The 16,077-nt window shown below is 36.8% G+C and overlaps 1 protein-coding gene across 1 annotated transcript; it reads right to left on the bottom strand.

The window, feature by feature from the left end:
* Window positions 1-2,520: 2,520 nt before the first annotated feature.
* On the bottom strand, window positions 2,521-5,571 carry agtr1a (angiotensin II receptor, type 1a). The gene is made up of 2 exons (XM_052134728.1): window positions 5,502-5,571; window positions 2,521-3,661 (listed from the first exon to the last, which is right to left on the bottom strand). Exon 2 carries the CDS (start codon window positions 3,595-3,597, stop codon window positions 2,521-2,523), a length of 1,077 nt encoding a protein of 358 aa, XP_051990688.1. The 5' UTR covers window positions 3,598-3,661; window positions 5,502-5,571.
* Window positions 5,572-16,077: the final 10,506 nt, after the last annotated feature.

The following is a 16,077-nucleotide window of genomic DNA, read 5'->3' as shown; positions in this document are numbered from 1 at the left end:
ATTTTCTAAATGTCTTTTACAAATATTACACTCTTTAGAAGAAGAATCATTTATTTTTGTCACACATTATATATATATATACAGTGAAATTCTTTTTTTCACATATCCCACCCATGATACGGCAGCCCTGGAGCAGATAGGGTCAAGGAACTTGCTCAAGGGCCCAACAGTGGCATCTTGGTGGTGCTGAGGCTTGAACCCCAACCTTCTGGTCAGAAATATGTAGAATATGTAAGACTGTTTGGTGAAATGCCCATGCATTTAAGGGTTAGTTATTCTTGAGTAATTTAATTATTTCTTTAATTATTTCATCTAATAAAATAATTTTCATTAGGATGTTCACCAATTGCTATGTAAATGAGTGTTTAAAACATCTGAAAATTGTACCTTTTTAATAGTTTCAGTGGTTGCATTACAGTAACTTATTGTAAACATTTCTAAAAACTACACAAATAAGTCGCTTATATTTGTGCCTTCACTTTGCTCTTTCTCTTTTTTTTTCATTTAAATTCCTCTGTAGTCCAAATAAGTTAGGCTATTCATGTGTCAAATATGTAAAATAATAAAATATTGAGGCTGGCAATACAAATTTAATTTAATATGAATAATAATACAAATGAGTCCCCATTAAAAGACAGCACTTAGAGGTACACATTTTTACACTTAAGTATATACAGAAAAATGTTTCCACATAACATTAAATAAAATCAAGGCATACAGTAGGCCTAATAAACACCCAGATAGCAAGCATACATCTCACAGATGTCTGTTTTAGATCTTATAATCTGGAAAGTATTACAATCTTAAAAAGATCAGATTTACTAACATTCTAAATCATAAACGTCTCGAAGGAATTTGTTGAATGTCTTATTGACATCCAGGTGAAACGTCTTATAGACGTATTGCAGATGTTCAAACAATCTAAAAATATATGTCTTTTAGATGTAATTGCCCTTATAGCACACATACTGTACATCACCCAGACATGTATTTGATGTGTGCAAAGTTTACCACAAGCCAACCAGTCCTCAATGTAGTAGGCTACTGAATGTCAGAGTGGTCACATAAAACGAAAGCCGTTTTAGCATAATATGTATCAAGACTACAAAAAATCAACAGTGCTGACCATGTTGGCAAAGTAGAAGTGAGAACCACTTTGTTTATTAGACCCCATATATCAGCCTGATTAATGCAACTACAAGACACAATAGGGATTTCAATGGATCACCTGTTTGGGATTAAATACAGAGTAAAGGTTTCTTTATATTGTGCAAAACAGAATGAAGTTTGGTGAAAAAGAAAGCTTTAAAATGCACAAATAACAATTTATACTAACAGCTTAGTTACCTCTAGTAACCTTGATAGAAAAAATATATAGATTTAATGTAATGCCAGAGGAAGCCTGGCTCCTCCAGCAGAGTCTGGTTTTTCTCTCTCCACTACTTAACATCTTGTGGAGTTTTAACATGTTATGTAGGTTTTTCCCCCCTTGTCACCTTTGGCTTGCCCATTGGGGACTTCAGATGTTAAGGCATGATTTTCTGTAAAGCTCCTTTGAAAGAGTATGTTTTGTGAAAATCACTATACAAATTGGTTAAAAGTGATAGTTCACCCAAATATGAAATGTATCATTTACTCACCCTCATGCCATCCCAGATGTGTATGACTTTCTTTCTTTTGCTGAACACAAACAAAGATTTTTAGAAGAATATCTCAGCTCAGTAGGTCCATCCGATGCAAGTGAATGGAGGCCAGAACTCTGAAGGGCCAAAAATCACATAAAGGCAGCATAAAAGTTATCCATATTAATCTCCACTTTCACCTCCACATTTTTCTTCTTTTAGTTTTGGCGATTCACATTCTTTGTGCATTTCACCACCTACTGGGCAAGAAGGAGAATTTATAACAGAAAAGGACTTAAATATTGATCTGTTTCTCACCTACACCTATCATATCACTTCTGAAGTGATGGATTGAACCACTGGAGTCTTATGAACCACTTTTATGCTGCTTTTATGGGATTTTTGGACCTTCAATGTTCTGACCACCATTCAATTGCATTGTATAGACCTACAGAGCTGCAAAACTCTTCTAAAAATCTTTGTGTTCAGGAGATGAAAGAAAGTCACACATCTGGGTGAGCATGAGGGTGAGTAAATTATCTAAGAATTAACATTTTTGGGTGGTCTATCACTTTAACTATGCTTTGGTCACCATTGCGGTGAAGGTGGGAATATTTTTGTTGACTAACACAAAAGCTGTACTGCACTGTAATATTTATCTTAAGCTGGATACAATCTACTTAGACTTAATTAAATAATTAAATGTTTTATGTGCATTTACGCTGAACTCTTCACACAGTAACTTGAAAGAGACAGACAAATGAATCATAATATTTTGTTCTCATTCCAATATCAAGTCACTAGTATCAACAGTTATTGATACGTTCAGTAACAAGAGTCACTGTTTACAAAATGATTCAATGTGATTCCGTTATTTCCTGCCTGTTTTGTGCTTTGATCATGTGGCTTGAGATATTGAGGATGTTTTAATGACTGAAAGGTGGAATGACTCTGAGGCTTGATAAGAGAGAGAGCTCATCTTGGTACTCAGGGTGGGATGAGTGGCAACAGACGTTGAAGAGCATCTCAGCAGCTGCAGCAAATTCTTGCGGAAGTTCTTCCCAACAAAACCATACAGGATTGGGTTCATACAGCTGTTGAAATAGGCGATACAAATGGTGAAAGGCATTCCAGTGTCAATGATCTCAATTACATTACAGTTGGTGATCACTTTAAGCAGAAAAAGCGTGTCAATGAAGCTGAAGATCTGATGAGGTGTCCAGCACAGGAAAAACGCCAGGACAGCTGCAGCCAGCATGTTCAACACCTCGTCCCCGTTTGACTTTGAATTCCTCTGAATGTCCTGTGCTTTGAGCAGAGCTCGACCAATCAGACAGTAGCATGTGAGGATGATGGTGAAAGGCAGAAGGAACCCAAGCGCACTCTTCATCAGACTGAGAGCAACCAGCAGATTGCGATGTTCTTCTTTGTCCAGGAGGCCACATACAGTTACATTGATATGCTGGATCAAGTGGGTTCTCCGGATATAACCCGTGGGCAGACTCAGAAACAAAGCCACTATCCAAACTGCGACACATGTCACACGGGCATAGACCATCGTCCGGCACTGTCGGGACTGGACTGGGTGAACAATGGCCATATAGCGGTCAATGCTGAGAGCAGTTAGGAGGAAAATGCTAGTATATAGATTAAGGAGGGCCATACTTGCAATAGCTTTGCATAGGAAGCTTCCAAAGGGCCACTGGTAGCCTGTTGCAGTGTATATGGCCCAAATGGGCAGGGTGAGGAGGAAAGTCAGGTCTGAAACAGCTAAGTTCAAAACAAAAATGTTGGCGACGGTCTTCAGCTTCAAACAGAAGTAGATGACAGCCACCACCAAGCTGTTGCCTACAACTCCAATAATAAAGTTGCAGCTGTAGACCACTGGGATTAATGTGAAAATGAAGTTGTGGTTCCCAGTCATGTTACATGTGAGTTTGAGTCCCAAGGGAGGGTCGGTTGTAAAGTTTTCCATTTCATAGATTTGTCACACAGGGCCTCACTTTCACATCCTAATAAGCTGCTTCACTAAGGAAGCCCTAAAAAAACACAGAGTTTATTGAGATGGTTAGATATATTTACAGTAAAAGTGTATTGCATTCATTTCAATAACTTTAGGATTATCGATTGGAAGTGTAATACTTACAATATACACCAGGTGTCCCCATGCTTATATTATTTTTGTTGGCCTTGTTGATCATGGATTGCTTATAAGAGCGATTAAATTGCATTAAAATTTTCATCACCAGCTCCATACAGTTTTACTTGATCAACTGTTTAACATTATCTTGTTTATCAACTCAGCAAAAAGCTCCAGTACACATGAAGTCCAGAAAAAAAGGCTAATGATTTGTGTACAACTCTGAGAAATGAAGGCTGGTCACCCTCTTATAACCACTCTCCCACAACTACACCATAATGGAAACAGAGCAGGCTGCCTATCTTGAGTGAACTTCTGACCTCTCCTAAAGGTCAAACATGTGTTTCTAGCTGGTCTTCTCTTATGAAGGCTGAATTCTCACCATCAGAGCAAAGGAGAGAGTTCCACTGGATTTCCTTATTGAGTATATTTATCTTTTTTCTTGTAAAAAATATCTAAACATTCTTAAAACAAGATACATTTATTTGAGAACCAAAATGACAGATAATTTGTCTTGTTTTTAGATAAATTAAACAAAAATTTATAATGTTTATGCTTATAACAACAACAAAAAATGTGCTAATGTGGTAACATATATATATATATATATATATATATATATATACAGAGAGAGAGAGAGAGAGAGAGAGAGAGACATTTGTTTCTTGTTTTAAGCATAAAAACCAATACAATTTGTTAGAATTCTCAGAAAAACAAGACTTAATATCTTAATATCCCCATATGTTGTTCATTCCGCTTTTTCAAGTAAATTATTCTTGTTTTAATGATGTTAAGATATTTTTTACTGGAAAATAAGACAAAAATACTCAGTAAGACAATATAATATAAGGCAGTATAAATACATGTATTTATTTATTTATTTTTTAGCTTTAACTCTTCTTCTAACAAACATTTGCTTAGACATTTTAATTAATTTCTGAAATATTTATCAAAAGATATTAGCATTTAAAATGGTTATAGCAGTTTCTTCATTGCTTTCATGATTAGACAAGCCACATATTTTGCAAGCAGATGCAGAAATTCTCAGAAATTCACTGGCTGAAGGAATCAAGAACCAATAACAGTCAACATTGCAAGGTTCATGTCTTTTAAATATCACTCAATCAAAGAATCCTATTTTAATATGCTTATCAGACATCCGTAGTTGCTCAGGAAATGATGGCGGATCAGAATATTGTAATTTGTCAAACTGATAAGGGATATGTGTTTGTTTATTCTTATTTTGATGGTCCAAAAAAAGTCTCTGTACTCCCTAAAAATGATTGATATCATTTGCTAGATGAGGAAAGTATATGCACTCAGGCTATAAAGAAGTCACAAGAGTATTATAAAGTTCATTATAGTCATAATAATATAGTCATCAAATCTTGTGCTTTTCTTGACAGAGAACCTTAACATCCTGAGCTGCACACATGAAAGATTGTGTGATATTCATCAATATTGGGTTAGTGCCTGGAGAGACACTGCACATGGCCAAGTAAACACAAAGACATCACAAACACTTACAAACATTAGAGACGGCTATATCAAATACCTAAAAAAGAACTGAAATAAATAAATAAAAAACAATACAGAGTTTAGTAAAAGTTAAAGTTAAATTTATTTTTGAAGCAAATTCACAAGCTTGATCATCTAATTTGATTATAGTTAGTTGTCTTATATTCTGATTGAAATGTATTTTCTATGAGATGCATGAAATTTAAGCTTTTTGTTTTTACCTCAAGTGATGGTCATACCCAGACACACTCAATTCCAAAGTCCAAGTATAGCGTTCAGAGGTTCGTCTTGACTCCCAGTTATGAAATAGTGCCCAGTGCATATCCACAACACCCCTCTTATACTTTTCTCATAGAACTACAACTACGCCAGGAACCCACAATGGGGGCTGTAATGCAGGTGCCAGATATATCCATTAGAGCAAGAGAGAGAGAGAGAGAGAGTTAAGAGACAGACAAAGAGAGACCCTTGCACATACATATTTTTCCATCATTTATCTGGTTACCTTTTTCTCTTGAAAATGAAATTTGTAATGTTCTGTTCTTTTTCACCACACGGTTGTGAACATTCATCAATGTTCATTCAGCAGATTGCTCTGTCAAAGTATATTAGACAAAAAGCAGAGTTGCTTCTGCTTATTAGAATAAAACACATTCAATGAGTATGCAAGCTTTGAGCACATAACAAAAAATGGTGCAAATCAGACTGGTAGCTTGACAGCAGGAACATTTATATAATTCAGTTTGATGGTTATTATTAATGCATATCATCAGGGCAAGCTATTAAAACTGTGAACTGAATTGTATGAGACAAACAAATGGCCTGCTGATATAATAATATGGCACACTCACACTTTTCTCTATGTGCTCAGTAGCTGAATAATATTACATTCAGGCACATTCATAAAGCAGTAGGGAAAACATTCTGGACATTATGTTGAGGGAGACTATGCAAGAGAGGCTTAGACAGATTCATTGATATCATCTACTCTATAGAATCACATAAGGTACCATTTGCTCTGAAATAAATTCAATAAATTCAACACACCCCTAAGTGAAAACATCCAATAAATTCAATTTTCAGAATTGTTTGAACATATTGTCCCAAAGCACAAATAAAGCCATGGGCATTTTTCAAATAGTCTCTTTTAAAATGACATAAGCCTTATTTGCAGAGTGACTCCTAATATTCTTTTGATAGGCTAATGATTTAACACTATATAGAAAATAGTGAATGAGTGAATGATAGTGGACACAGCCACTCTCGTCGCCACGATCGCCTCGTGCCCGCACATCTCACACGCACGCGCCCCGCGCACCTCCCTGTGTACTCGCAGAAATGCTGTCTGTTCGCGCTCCAGTTGTCGATCACGCGAATGGCAGTGAGTTATGCTCAATTTGGATGTTATAGTTGGATTTATATAGTTAATCCGCCTGTAGTAGCTGCGATAGTTTACAGTACCCCCGTGAGGCCACGGAGTAAATGCATAAATACTTCTTATGACATGCGGGACAAAGCACACTGATATATTGCTGCACTCATTTAAAAATGTGCACTTAAAAACTGATGTCATAAGAGCCCAGTAAAATTTATCACCCTGAAAATGACCATCTTATTACACTGAAAAACCCGCGTTAGAATTAGAGCCAAAATTTACCTCAGCGTGCTGCTTGGAGTTGGAGCTGTGCCTTTAATCTTGAAATATCACTCTTTGCCACACATTGTAAAGAAGTAAAAGTAAAAAAAAAAAATCATTAGAAATTTACTTGAGTGAGAGTAAAAAGTACCTAAACCTTTAAACCTAAATTCCAAAAGTAAAAGTTCCCTTAAAGTTACTCAAGTAAATGTAATGGAGTAAATGTAACGCGTTACTACCCACCTCTGGGTAACCCCCAATAATCAAAACAAGCAAGTACCCCCACACACACACACACACACAATATTTATACAATGATCAATGGAAACATGTTGATGCATCACGCTGCAACCCCCCCAATATTTAAGCCAAATCTATGCCGTTGATCTGCGGCCAGGCGGAAGCAACTTCAACTCCTTGGACAGGGGGTGGCTAGGATCAGCCAAAATTAACAGGGCCTTCTTTAAATCCGTGACTTTTATAGATGAGTTAAATCATTCAAGGTCATGCCTGCAATTTTGCTGCACACTTTATCAATAACCTGCAATCTGTTTCTATTTTTAAGGATAAGTGACCCGTACCAGCTGACAAAAGAAAACGTAAGGACAGATTCAATAAAACAGGAATAAAACATTTTCATAAACGTATTATCAACATTAAAACTTTGAAGCTTGCGATAAATGTACATACGTTGATGGGCTTTTCTACAAGCTCACGTGTCTCTTTGAAGGGAGAGAAGAGAGTGCTTTTTCACCCATAGGGTCAATAGTTTTTTTGTTTTTTTTAAGTGAATCATTTTAATAATGACCAATAAAATTATATTAATAATAATGATAAATTACATTTAGTATACTATAAGTTAAAAGGAACACATTTCAAGTTTGGAGTCAATGAAGGGGAACTTTCTAATGGAGCTGTGATAAGACAAAAAAAGTTGGGAAACACTGCTCTAATGTATGTATTTGGAAAGTAATAATACTAGAAGGAACTAAAGCCACTTCTGATGATGAAAGTCAGATGAATAGTAAACAGAGACAGTTGAGAATCATTGAGAATGGTTCATAACACAGTATAGGCCACAGAATATGGATTTTGGTTTTCATTAACACAAGAGGATTACTCAGAGACAATAAATGTGGTTTATGGTAACTGGATTTCTTGTTGTGCCATAAATTGGAAGCTAATTCAATACACTCATGGGCTCAAAAGTTAATGTTGCCTTCGGGGAGCAGTGTGGATGCCGATATCTGCAGTTACCCCTCAGCCATTATTTAGGATATTTGTTAAATCTGTTTGTTTGGGTAAATGTTAAAGAGCAACTTGTCTTGGATATAGTGTTAAAGTAGTGTTTATCGTCTAATGCTAACAGGTGTTAAACAATCTATTGACTTGGCATATTACCTTAAGTAAACATAACACTTTGTTACTGAGGTTCTGACTGCAAATTAAAAAGTAATCACTGAGTAAAACAATGTTGTGCTGGCATGACTACTTGAGATTTTTGTGCACATTAAAGGGATAGTTCACCCGAAAATAAAAATTATCTCATAATTTACTCAAATGCCACTATACTAAAAATATAAATACTATACTATAAATCTCCACTTTCACTTTCAGATGTGAAAGTGACAGTGGATATTTACAGTAAAAAAGGACTTAAATATTGATGTTTCTCATCCACGCCTATCATATCGTTTCTGTAGATATGGTTCTCTTTCTAACATTCATTCATTCTGTATCTCACTATGGGAATTTGCCTCAGGTGCATCCAACACAGGAAGCAATGACACCACGTCTGTCAACTGACAGATCAATCACAGCTGTAATAAGGGAGACCCACCTCCCTATATAGGACACTGCCACAGGTCTCTTCTTCAATCTTGTTCTCTTCCCCATGAAGATTATTGGAAGCTACACTCACCTAAAGGATTATTAGGAACACATACTAATACTGTGTTTGACCCCCTTTCGCCTTCAGAACTGCCTTAATTCTACGTGGCATTGATTCAACAAGGTGCTGAAAGCATTCTTTAGAAATGTTGGCCCATATTGATAGGATAGCATCTTGCAGTTGATGGAGATTTGTGGGATGCACATCCAGGGCACGAAGCTCCCGTTCCACCACATCCCAAAGATGCTCTATTGGGTTGAGTTCTGGTGACTGTGGGGGCCATTTTAGTACAGTGAACTGCCGGTCTGAGTATTTCACAATCTGCTCAGTTACTGGGATTTTCACGCACAACCATTTCTAGGGTTTACAAAGAATGGTGTGAAAAGGGAAAAACATCCAGTATGCGGCAGTCCTGTGGGCGAAAATGCCTTGTTGATGCTAGAGGTCAGAGGAGAATGGGCCGACTGATTCAAGCTTATAGAAGAGCACGCACAACCTTGAGGCGGATGGGCTACAACAGCAGAAGACCCCACCGGGTACCACTCATCTCCACTACAAATAGGAAAAAGAGGCTACAATTTGCAAGAGCTCACCAAAATTGGACAGCTGAAGACTGGAAAAATGTTGCCTGGTCTGATGAGTCTCGATTTCTGTTGAGACATTCAGATGGTAGAGTCAGAATTTGGCGTAAAAAGAATGAGAACATGGATCCATCATGCCTTGTTACCACTGTGCAGGCTGGTGGTGGTTGTGTAATGGTATGGGGGATGTTTTCTTGGCACACTTTAGGCCCCTTAGTGCCACTTGGGCATCGTTTAAATGCCACGGCCTACCTGAGCATTGTTTCTGACCATGTCCATCCCTTTATGGCCACCATGTACCCATCCTCTGATGGCTACTTCCAGCAGGATAATGCACCATGTCACAAAGCTCGAATCATTTCAAATTGGTTTCTTGAACATGACAATGAGTTCACTGTACTAAAATGGCCCCCACAGTCACCAGATCTCAACCCAATAGAGCATCTTTGGGATGTGGTGGAACGGGAGCTTCGTGCCCTGGATGTGCATCCCACAAATCTCCATCAACTGCAAGATGCTATCCTATCAATATGGGCCAACATTTCCAAAGAATGCTTTCAGCACCTTGTTGAATCAATGCCACGTAGAATTAAGGCAGTTCTGAAGCTGAAAGGGGGTCAAACACAGTATTAGTATGATGTTCCTAATAATCCTTTAGGTGAGTGTATATATATATACCTGTATATATATATATATATATATATATATATATATATATGTATATTGAATGCATTGTAGAATGTATAAGAAAATTGTCATTCATCTTCGACATTATGTCCTGAGGATACCTTAAATGTTTGGAGACAGTGCCACCTATTGTTAAAAAAAATAACCCATACTTGTGCTCTGACTCGAACATTGGCATGGCTCTTTGCCATGGCTTAGAGTGACACAGTATGTAATGTTCTTGACTATAGTTCCTAGAGTTATGTGTTGGATCCCCACCTCAGCAAGTCATGCATTAGTAATGTGTGTATTTCTGGAGATATTTGAATTTTGCTTAATGAATGGAGGCTGGGATTTTCCCAAATCAAATGTTGATTTGCATCTTTGTTGAAAAGCTACATGAATATAAAGTTGATCACGGTAACACCTGTGCTTGGCTGTGATTCCAAGCTTGGTATTTCCCTTTGTTTAAGGTCAATGTTTTGTCTGAGTGGTGCAGTAGATAACACACTGAACTGTGGAATGGAAAGTTGTGGGTTCAAATCTGCCCTGTGGCAATGTGATCTGTGGTTTCTCTGTGATATTTTGGGTTGTGCAGTAATTGCCATGCTGGTGTTTGGCCCACGCTTGCAGCTATATTTATTATTATTATTATTCCTCCCCAATGGGAGTCTATGGCAGCCAATAGAACCATTTGTAGGAAAATTATGAAATTGGTACACTGATAGGGGTGGTCATGAATAGTCCCCATAGCAAATTTGGGACCTCTAGGAAAAACTGCATAGTGCCACCACCAGTCCAAAATGGACCATTTGTCCTATAAACTGTTTTATGCATCATAAACATCATGTCCTGAGGATACCTGAGCAGTATTGAGATAGCACCAACTATAGTTCAAAGGAAAATCCACACTTGTGTGCTGACTCTAATCTTGGAATGTCCCTTTTCCATCAACCTGACAAGGCAACTGAGTGGCTCTGTGTGTTAAAGCACAAGTTCATAGTTTCAAAATTTGTGAGTTTGAATCCCAATTCATTCAGTGAAAATGTATGTTGCTACAGAGATCTTTGCATTTGGCTAACTAAATGTTGCTGAGCTTTCCTCCAATCAAATTTTGATTTTCATTTTGTTGAATAGTTACATGAAAAAAAGTTGATTGTGGTGCCTTTATTGTTGGCTGTGATTGCTCTATGCTTGCTGTTTCCCTTTGGTGACTGTTACAGTTATGGCTCTGTGGTGCAGTGGACTGTGCAGTGACTTGTTGAATGGAAAGTTATAGATTCAAATCCATCCTGAGAGTGATGTGTATGGCCATGCACATTTAAAAAGGTCAATATAAAACTGGGTGTGAGGCTGTATCTTGGCAATGGTTTGTCCTATTAAATCTTAGAATAATTAATCAGGACCATGGTATGAGGGTGTGTGCATAGATTGAGACAGCAATCCTACAAGTTAAAAGATGAAAAAATATATATATTTTTGCAGTACCTTTTGAACCATATATGTCCAAAGTCAAGAGGTTGGTGTCTGTGGATTTCTTGGATCATGCAGATTTCAACAGTACCCGTTTTTCCCCATCTCGGCCATATTGCCTCTTCACCATATTGACATCCATCCATCCATCCATCGTCAACCGCTTATCCTGTGTACAGGGTCGCGGGGGGCTGGAGCCTATCCCAGCTAACATTGGGCGAAAGGCGGGGGACACCCTGGACAGGTCGCCAGTCCATATATCTTTTAAATACATTGTTAGATTTCAAAGAAAACATCACATGTAGTTCAAAAGAATATCTTCTATTTAGCATGGTTATCATGCTACATGCTATGATAGCTTGGGTTTGGGATTTCTGTCTTAAAGGCTATATGATCACACTGCTATCTGTAGAGCAACATTAGCTTAGTATGCTAATTGGTTCGAGACCAGCTTGGGAGGACTGGAAAAACTTTGAGTAATTGCAAAATGCCTCATGACCTGTTTGTTCTTTCTTTATGCTGTGTTTGATATCAGCCATATCAGCAATCCACCGTTTTGAATTGGCTTTTCCCCAAGCAAATTCTTATTTTCCCCTTTATTGAAAAGTGCTTGGCAGTAATTCCACTTAGTTTGGCATGTCCCTTTGTTGATTGGTAAATTGTAGTGGATAGCACACTGTACTCTAGAATGGAAAATTGTGGGTTCAAATCTGTCCTGGGGTGACATGATCTGTGCTTGCGCTGTGAGATCTTTGGGTTGTGCAGTGTTTGCCACACTGGTCCTTGGCCCTGTGATGACTGCTTGCAGCTGTAATAATTACTGAAAATATTGTATAATGGAAAGTCCCCTTACATTTTTTTTCTTGGTGTTGAGGACGTACAGAATGCACCTGTATGTTACTTTTAACCCACAATAAGAAATTGCAAGCAATTGTATGGCCCGTAAATAAATTGTAAATACTCTAATGCAGTGTTTCCCAAAAATTTCTGCCACAGCACACTTTTTATGACTAAAACATTCTACAGCACACCACTATCTCACAGAGGCTAACCATTGTCAATATTTTTCCTTTTCAAGAACTTCTTGAAGAACTTCTTTCTGTCACCAAGTCACATAAGTAGGCTACGCTGTGTGAGGTCACAGGTGACAAGAGCGCTAAATAGGTAATGAAAAAACAACAGATTTGCTTCTTTTCTAATTTGTAGATTTGTTAAAAAAACTTTTTCTGGGGATATTTTTTTAAAAGAATAAGCTAAAAGCACCAATTCCAGCTACTTTACTGATTCAAGTTTATTCAAGTTTACAATTGTGCAGAATTAGCTGCAAAATAAAGAGTATTTTGGAGAGGCTTGCTTAGATCAATTTTATGAACTGATTAGTTCAGTGACCCCTTCTGGAAATGTCACTAGGTGGCGACAATTGAGCGTCTTATGTGCTATGAGTGAGTCAGTGAATCATTTTGAGTAATTCATGACCGAAATCTACCAAGAGATTTCATAGTGTTTAAGCATTAAAAGATCAAAGCATATCTATAGTCTTCCTTCAGTCTGAGCATTATTTTTCATCCAAAAAGACAACAATAATAGTCTGATAATAGTGAGTTTCAATAACGTCCATACCGTCTCCTTTATTAAAACTTGCATGGCTACAAATCTACTGACTTCAGTTGAAGAATTATAAACACAAAGCAGATCTACAGTATAATTTTCACTATATAATACACTAATAATTTAAACTGCTGAGCATGACTTTTATCAGTAAAAACCACAATAATAGACAAATATAATAATCATTTTGAGTTTCAATAATGTCCTTTTGTCATTGTAAAGCGCATTTCAAATTAGTTGAGTCGAGGCGTCAAGCGCCGCATTGCCCTCCAGATGACAAGAGTTGCAGAAAACGGCACAGAGGTGCGATTTTACAAGTTTGCCATGTAAAAAAGCAGGAGGTGTGCACAATAAACATTGAAAACATGTATTTGGAAGAGAGAAAAAAACTTGCAGTTGCTTTGATAGCAGAAAGTAATAAAAGGACTCATTTATGTTTAGGTCTAAGCATTTTCTTGGTGAATTTAAATTAGTTCAATAACTGGGGTCTCTGATATTCGTAAACAATAAGGTCATATTTAATTAAAAGAAATGATGAGACATTCAATGTCTCTTCACAAATTTGGACAGTTTTTTTTTTATATATATTTCTTGAAGCAAAAATGTGGGTGTGACACACTTTGGTGTAAAGTGACATCACTTCATAGACTTCAATGTATTCTGCAGCACTGACGTGAGTCATGTGAAAGACCCTTAACACGTATAATTATCAGTCACATTTGCACATTAATCATTGCTCGTCAGAATCACAAAAGTGACTGATTATTGTTTCAAAATGGCAAATATCTCAGAAAGGTGAGGAGTTTGGATCCCTGAAATTATCTTTTTTTCTTTTCATGCATTTATTTATTGTGTGGAATTTGATAATTTTCCACGGCACACATGACAATCTTTCTCGGCACACTAGTGCAGTGGTTGGGAAACACGGCTCTAATGGCCCTAGATAGGAAAAAGGTTCTTCACCCCCGGTCTTATACAGTACTTGGCCGGCCGCTGTATTATCTCGTTATTATTTTGGCTAACTGCTATATACAGCTACTGCTAAAGTTCTCAAGCATTCCCCTTAAGCAGCCTGCAGCCTTTGTAATAATGAGTACAAGAGTTTGATATGGTTGAATGCTCTTCACTATCAGGCATAAACTCGACACCTACTGAGGAATTCTGATGAAGAGCAGAGCTCTCTTTTCACAGTCAGTGATGCCCAGAATACTCTATCTGCCCCATTCACTCACTCTCCCTTTCTCAATGAGGACATGAGACAGTATTACAAGAATAACTTATAATAATAGAGTATAACAAGAATACAAGAATGAAAAGTATTTATTTTCATTTTATCCATGAAATGCTAACAAGATACATTATATTAGTTGTTTGAGTCATTATGATGATATTTGCCACAAGACAACATTTTTTGCCAAAAATATTTTTTATAGCTTGGGAAAAACAAAAAAAATGTTTTTTCTAAAATATCTACAGTGTTGGTTAAATTGTTTAAAATAAATGATCTACTACACATTACTCATTATGTATCTAACATTGTAATCAGAGTACTTCATAAAAAGTAATCACATTACTAGTTACTTTTAAGTTACTTTCTAAAACACTTTTCATAGAAAAGTTTTTGTTTTTCTGCTCAACAAATTCAAAATAATGCCTACATTTCCTCATGTTCAGTGCTGCAAACCCTTCAGCTGTTACAGAGACACAAACAGACATACATACACTACCGGTCAAAAGGTTTGAAACACACTCTTTATTATATATTCTTTTCACATTTTGGAATAATAGTAAAGTCATCAAAACTATGGAATAACATAAATGGAACTATGGGAATTATGTTGTGACTAAACAAAATACAAAATGTGAGGGTATTTTTCTCAGGTCAAAAAAATGAGATGCAGAAGATTATTTTCTCTCCATCTAATCTCATTGGTATATTGCAGAAACAACTAAGGTTAATAAGATGTGTCATTTTCTCTACTATGGGTATATCTGAAGAAACCAGCCTCGCTGAGTTTCACACTATACTGTAGGTTATTAAACTGTTCTTGTTGCTCAACTGATAGAACATAGTGCTAGTAACACTAAGATCATGGCTAAATTCCCTCAGAACACACATACTGAGAAAATGTATACCAAAAAATCTGCCAAATGTGTAAATGTAAATAAGCATGGCAGAGCCAAAGCTTCTTTCGTTTTCATGCTACTTGCCAGACTTTGCTATGCATTTGCACTAAACTGAATCAGAAAGGTGTGCTGGTTAAAAGACAGATGTCATGTACAGACCTCAAAGAGCACTCAGAAAAGCAGATGGGAGGGGCTGAGCTAATTGGGTTTTCTTCAATGAGGACTATTTGTCAAATATTCTTAGTATAACATTCTACTTTAATTTTGAATGTACTACTACAAACCAATTTTTGGTTGTAGCTTTGAAGAAAACCATCAGGGAAGAAACATACTTCATCTTCATTAGCCTTTTTTGTAATACAGTGGTCAATTAAGGATGAAGATTTCCTGATTTTTTTAAACCATCTTTAATGTCTGTGTGAAAGCTCAAAGAATGGAATCCCCAGCAAAGTTTATTTTAGAACAGATTTTATGTCCCACAAAGCTCTGTCATTGTTAATTATCATTCTGAATCTGAGAAAATAAAAAAGCCCCAAAGCCCAAGGGTCAGACATCCAGAATTGTTTGGGGGACTTGGAGTGGAAGCACAACGAATTGACCAATGTTTTACTCTAGAAGAGTTACAAAATCTTGTTTGTTGTTATATTTATTTAATGCTGACCTAGACCGGTTCTGCTGTAAAAAAGAAACTTGCACTTGAAGCAAATGCATTATTTATGAAGTGACCATGGGTTCAGTCTAGAAGAGCTGGAAAGAATTTATTGTTTTGGTTATTTATTTAGTTATTTTGAGTCATATTTCTAACATTAAAGCTG

This window comes from Xyrauchen texanus, chromosome 9 (genome assembly GCF_025860055.1).
Source record: "Xyrauchen texanus isolate HMW12.3.18 chromosome 9, RBS_HiC_50CHRs, whole genome shotgun sequence".
Taxonomy (NCBI): domain Eukaryota; kingdom Metazoa; phylum Chordata; class Actinopteri; order Cypriniformes; family Catostomidae; genus Xyrauchen; species Xyrauchen texanus.
Note: the sequence above shows the minus strand (reverse complement) of the source record. Positions and strands in the feature narration are given on the sequence as shown.